Here is a 6,589-nt window from a genome sequence, read left to right on the forward strand (position 1 = left end):
TCTTATATTCTTAACATTTAATTATCAAAATAACATAGAAAACATAGTGAAATGCCATTTATACAGTTCGTCTTTTCCATACATCCAAGCTATTCTGCGATAGTCACTTTGAAAAAAAATCGACCGACTCTTTAACAAACATGGACGTCAAATTACGCACGTATCCAAAAATATTTCACCATAACAAATTGAGAATACATAAGTAATTGGTTAATATATAAACAAAAATTGCTGCCTAGCGAAGTCTTCAATATGCTTACTTTAACCTCTACCAGGCATTACGCTTTCCAAACTTGTCATGTCCTTTAAGCTTTCACTTTTATTCCAACGAAGTTGCATTTTTGCCAGCATTTTTTTTTTCAAAGTTTTTGAAATTTCAATGATACAGTTACAAGCCGTGTGCTGAGTATGGGTTTATGGCGTCGCATAAAAATAGCAGGGAGGAATCTGTATATACAGGCACTTGTATATGTAAACACATGCTTCCATGTCCTGCCAGTAGTCAAAGAATATGTCAAAAGTAAATATGGCAATTCCCATTTGCGTGTATATGTATAGAAACTACATATCTTACACATTAACATTACACTATGACAAAATCCAAAATAACGATATGGAATATGCACCAAATTATTTGTTAAACACACCATCAAATGCCTTCCTCCATTTACGGTTCTAGAACCAAACAAAATGCTATAACACGTGAAAATCTACAAACTTGACCGCTATTATACAAGATAATGCCTCTCCGTAGAACATTCCGAACAGTTCCTCAATCCAACTTCAAATCTTAAAAAAAAAAATAATAATGAGTAGTTTTCATACATCAGTAACGCATACATGTAAAAGTCATGAAAAAAAATCAAGTTTAAGGTGATATTGCAAAAGACAGTTTGTTGGAGTATAAAATCTACGGAGACGCTAAGGTTCAGTTCCATATAGGCTGCTTGACGACGAACGTGTCCGACATGGGTCGTATGAAGTGATAGTCGTACGCCTTGCAGTAGGGACACGTTATCATGCGGCTATACTCGCTGTAGAACGACAGGCCGGTATTGACGTCGACGACGGCGCGTCTACAGTGCTTGCACGTCAATCGCTTCTGACAGCAGGGCATGGCGGCGAAGATGTCATACGAATACATGGTGCCTAGCAACAGCGTGCTTCCGTCCCATTTCTTCTTGCAGGCGGCGCAGCGTATATCGGAACCTCCCTCTAGACATCCTACGCAGACGGCGTTGATGAACTGCAGGCGTCCGTCCGAAATCACCTGAACGACGTTTTCGCCGTAAGCCTGCGGAGACAAAAAGAAGGTTCCGTCGATCATTGGATAGCGGTCGAAAACTGGAAGGACAGTCTTGCACAACACACAGTTGAGGGCGCTAACTTTGTACGAGCTCAAATGGGTTAGCACAAACGACCTTGTTTCGTCGTTGCCTTGACTATCCTCCTCCATTTTTATATGGTACGGATTCTGCTTGTGTTTTGGTAGAATACTGAACGCTGACATGTCCACGCGGCGCCGGAAATAGGCTCCGGCCTGGAGAGTGGCGTCAGGTGGGCAGTCGAACTTGGGTTTCTGTTGTTTGGCGAACAAAAAGTTGCCATTGATGACAGGGGACTGTGGTATAGGCGAGGCGGATCCAGTGGACCCTGCAGAATTCGGGGGCGAGCTGCCGGTGCTAACGGCGCTTTCACAGCTGTTGGTACGTAAACGCATGTGCGCGAATCCGTTTACGAGGGGGGTGTTGATGGGGCTGCTCCTCGCTGGAAGACTAGAGCTACATGTAAAGTTGCTGCCATTGGTTGGACTGGTTGCGGTTACATTATGGTTGTTTAGGTTGTTAAAGTGGTTTATATTGACCGGCGCGGACTGACCATGGTTCGAATTCACGCTGGGTGAGTGGCCTGGTTTTCCGTTGCTTACTACAGCTACTGGTTTGTCGTTCTTCTTCTTGCTCTTCTTTTTGGGCTTCGGTACATTGTCAACAGGCTTGGGCGGTGGCACGTAATTCAGATCCTTCCTCAGGTGTCCACGGCTACACTTACAATCGCAGGCCTTGAATGCAAGGTCGTACCCCTTTTTGGTCCACAGATTCTGTAGACGCTGCTTTTCGCTCCAGCTTCGAGCACGCCCGCACGATTTTAGATACGCCAAGACGGTATCCTCCCATTCAATGAAACAATCTCCGTGCATCCAGTTACCCAGTGTGCATTGGTCATTGTTGCAGTAAACTCTTACCGCATCCCCAGGGTCCCTTGTGTCTATGGTCTCGTCCGGAAACAGACATGCAGTCGGTGAACAACAGGCAAACTGGTGGCCATTTTGAGCATCACGCACGTTGGCGTTTCTATCTGGGGCATTCTGTTGCACGTTATTATTCGTATCTTCTTTATTTCCTTTATGATTTTTGTTATGTCTGTGATGAGGCATCTTCTATACTGTTAAAAGTTTAATTTTGCATCAAAATATGCAACTGTCACAGCCTGGATTCACACTTTTCCTTCGAAACATTCACATACACAAACCGGCCGCTTCTTTCTGCCGGCAAATTTTTCTTGTTTTTGTTGACGATCTTGTGGGCTACTCGTAATGGCTTACAAGTCGTAGACGATTGGCTCTGATCTCGGTCATTGCATTTGATTGGTGCTCTGTGACCTGTGAACTCCGATGATTGATATGCAGCGAGCAATGTAACGGGAAAAAAATTGTGTTTACGTTTGCTATGGAAATTGGGTCGAGGTCGGTTGACTCACTGCGTATTGACAATGTTAGTGAGGGTCTGTTGTTTACAAGCAGGAATACTAGCTGGTTAGGCATTATTAAGTGTGGTATCTGCAACTTCTGTTATCGCATGAATAAAATATTTAAACTAGGTCGGCTTACAATCCGTATTCTATTTTTGGAGTGGGTATTACACAGATATGCAGCCATACGAGGTTTTTTTACTGCGCAGATAAAAAAAAAATAAAATAAAAAAATAAAAAGAGCAATTTTCTTGAAAAAATGGTTTTTACGTGTGCCCTACAGTGACTATCTAGATAGCAGTCTTTAAATCGACTACTTTAAATGCAACTTACACATTCGTGAAATTAATCAGGCCGTGAAGTTCTAGAGTTTTTGATCTACAGTCTATTCAGACATGGGATATTTTTATCTTCAATTCATTCAAAAGATTTATTTTTAATTCAAAATTTAAAGCAACCTTACTTTTTTAAAGCACGCGAACAAAGGCCTGAGATTACACGGCTATGGATCAGTATTTACATAAATATATATATAAATACGTCTTGAATCAGATTGTTTACATTAAATTTATTGATCGAGTGTTCTGCAAACAGTATTTTAGTATGATAGGACAATGTCGGAACACAGTTATGTTTTATCAATACATCACATTGAAGGAAACATGTTTCTGTTATTGTTGATGTAAAGTCTATACTTTTAAAATATGAAATACCCAAATTAAGCGCATTTTTTTTTTTTTTTTTTTTTTTTACAAAAAATTATAGCTGCAAAAAGATTTTTCAAAATACTGTAGAAATGTATTTAAGTGTTACATAGTAAAGTGTTTAGTTCAAAACTAGATTGTTGTAGATAGAATCACATGCAAAACAAGAACTTAAATTGATGTCAATACAAGTTGCAGACCAAACTGAAATTAAATGAGTATCGGAGGCAACATTATAGTTATATATGATCATTGCAAAAATGTTTTTAAAAAAAGGGGTGGGGGTGGGGGCAACACAGTAACCAACAAATGCAAGATATTGAATTTAATATTCTCTTCAAGCAGTCTAAAAATAGCGGTTTTTTTTTAACTATTTCGAGTCCATTATGCTCGGGTCAAGCGGTCTGGGAATAGCTGAATTAGTTTTCCTTCCTCCTATCTTGTCTGCAGGGTCAGATGGTGCGTGTTTCCTCAACACCAGATGTCGACCCCTTGTGTTTGTTTTGCTATAAATACTGCGGGTACGGCTCTCAAAATAACGTGTCTGATGGTTGTTGCAGATTAAGTACGTAGTCGTAGAACTTCCATGCACGCTGAAAGTCTCCATAGTGCAAAATAAACCAAGAGATATTGGGAGAATCCCGCGCTTTTTCTACGACAGAGAAAGAAAGAAAGAGAGACTCGGAGATATGTTAATTAGAAACCCCATTCATTGATTTTTCCGTGGGGTAAAATGTTCAAGGCTGGGGTTACTATGAACTTACGCACTTCGCGCGCTACACAAAGAATTCCATTTCTGATTGGTTTCTACTCTGTCCTTGCAATCTTCTGTATCAAAAATGCCTGGTGTTTCGAGTTCGCACTCGGGTCATCTTTGTTAAACTTCAAATAGACCCCACAGCTGCTGTTTGCGAGATGTAATGTTATGTACAGCGAAGGGTCACTTTCAGTTTGGCTTCATTAATGTGATTGGTAGCTCCAGAGTATACATATGGTCACGTGTATACATATTTAGGGTCATCTATATTCGTATGCACTGTTTGTTGACAGCTCTTTTGAAGGTATTGCAGTGGTGACAAGACTGCGTCAGTGTGAAAACTCAAATTGTAACACACTCGTTGGAGATACAAACATACAAGAGTCTTCCCAGGATAGTTTATAACCAAATGGATTTTATTTCATTGGAGTTAAATAAAACAATGCCAATTTGAGCCAAAACACGTTTTTCATGGAAAAAAAGACATCCTCTCGATTGACATTACATATATGCACCTTGATAAAGATCCCTTTAGGCAAACATATTAGTTACACGTTACAGAAGTTCTAAATTTCAAAGATTCAAAAAAGCTTATTTTCAACGGGACCCTTTTATCATGCACAATTCAATTACTGACAAAGTGAAAAAATTGCCACCAAAGTTAATATATATTGGCCCTGAATGGTGCTGTTAAATAATATTTGCATAATGTTTTGGAAAAAGGATAACATTTTTAGGTTATTGATTTATTACTATATATAAATTTGTACATGGACTTTCTCTTGCAAACAGCTAGATTTAATATTTTTGATTAGTATTCCCTCTTTGATTGCTAATGGCATTACTGAAGGAACATGTAAACTCTGTCTGTATGGACATTCTTATTCTGATTTTCAAAAAACTTCCAGACAATGAAATCCAAGTACTTTATGTTGAATAGACACGTATACTATTGTTACATTAAAGATTTAAAATTCAGAGAATTTAAAACTATCTATAGATACTTTTAAATTCTCTGAATTTTAAAACTTTAATGTAACACTATCATCAAGTAAATAGTGCTTTACGTACAAACAAAAGTTTATATCGTGTAATTTTGGGGTGTAGTGATTTTCTGAAACTTTCAGTAAATAAAGTAATACATGTATACATGTATTGCATGTTGAATATATAGTCTACCATCCAGTTAAATACATTTTGTATTTGCTTTGCATGCAAACAAAAGTCCGTATCTAGTAATCTGAAATACATGTCGACTCTGTATAGGAAACATGAATGAGCATGGAGCTCTGACGCAGACCAAACGCGCATGGAGTTCACGGCCGGGTTAAGCGGTTCTCGTATTTTTACTACGGTCACTGCCAACGGAACTCAGTTAATGTATGCAAAACATGTTGGCAAAAAAGCAACATTGTATAGAACATGCAACATAAGAGGCTTAAGACCAGTCCCTCTGGCTGTTGATAGTAAATATACATGGCGGACCTTACTTGCATGTCTGTAATGCTGACCTCCGTAAACTGGTTGTGGTTTGAAAGACAATTGTAAAAATTAGCTAAAGACTTAAAACATACAAATCTGTGCTAAAGGGTGCTGGTTATCCACGTTGTGACTGGTAATGTTTTTCCCGACATTTTCCTTATCGAATTGTTTGCCAAAAAAAAAAAATATATGAACAATATATATAACTGTTAGTCTTTCTTAACACAATACCAAAAGCCTTGTAAGTCTTGAAAATAACTATTTTGTCTTTTGTTTTGAATGGACAATTTTTTTTGTTATCAAAAACAAACATAGGCAACATAAGAAACAATTAATGAACAACGCCAGCAACACAATTAATATAGAGCAACTTTGTCCAAATCAGCCGCATACACACCCAAACTATTAGGAATTTTAAAAAAAATTGATTTTAAATAACTTATTTATACAATGGCAGAAGGAAATTGGAGAAGTCATAGGCAAACTTGTACATTTGATAAAAACATCAGGTAAAGTTACATGATTTATTGATATTTTGGTAAAGCTGAGCCCAAATATACATGGATGTTTTTTTTTATGGTTTGCCAACCCAATAACTATAGCTATAGAAGTACAAATATAGATCGATCAATGAATAATTGGCATAAAAATAGGTCAAACCAAAGTAAAGCCAGGCCAGGTAAAAAAAAAAAGCAATTTACAGTGAATTGAAGCACAAAGCAGAATAAATAATTGATTTCAGACCTGGGAGTGTTGTGTATTGAATTTTAAAGTACAACCTTCCAGGACTTATTGTGGAAGAAACACGTGAAGTCAAAATGAATGCTGGCGTGAAATACATGCAACATAATGGGTTTACTGATTTTCAGCAGAATTTCGTCTCTCGTAATCTCTGAGT

General features: G+C 38.0%; 1 protein-coding gene across 1 annotated transcript; it reads right to left on the reverse strand.

The window, feature by feature from the left end:
• Nucleotides 1–2,568, reverse strand: LOC128184547 (headcase protein homolog). The gene has a single exon (XM_052854082.1). It carries the CDS (start codon nt 2,432–2,434, stop codon nt 929–931), a length of 1,506 nt encoding a protein of 501 aa, XP_052710042.1. The 5' UTR covers nt 2,435–2,568; the 3' UTR covers nt 1–928.
• Between the last annotated feature and the right edge of the window lie 4,021 nt (nt 2,569–6,589).

Source organism: Crassostrea angulata, chromosome 5 (genome assembly GCF_025612915.1).
Source record: "Crassostrea angulata isolate pt1a10 chromosome 5, ASM2561291v2, whole genome shotgun sequence".
Lineage (NCBI taxonomy): Eukaryota > Metazoa > Mollusca > Bivalvia > Ostreida > Ostreidae > Magallana > Magallana angulata.

Excerpts from the sequence above, each read along its gene's own strand:
- LOC128184547 (XM_052854082.1), bottom strand. The coding sequence starts at position 2,434 with ATGCCTCATCACAGACATAACAAAAATCATAAAGGAAATAAAGAAGAT.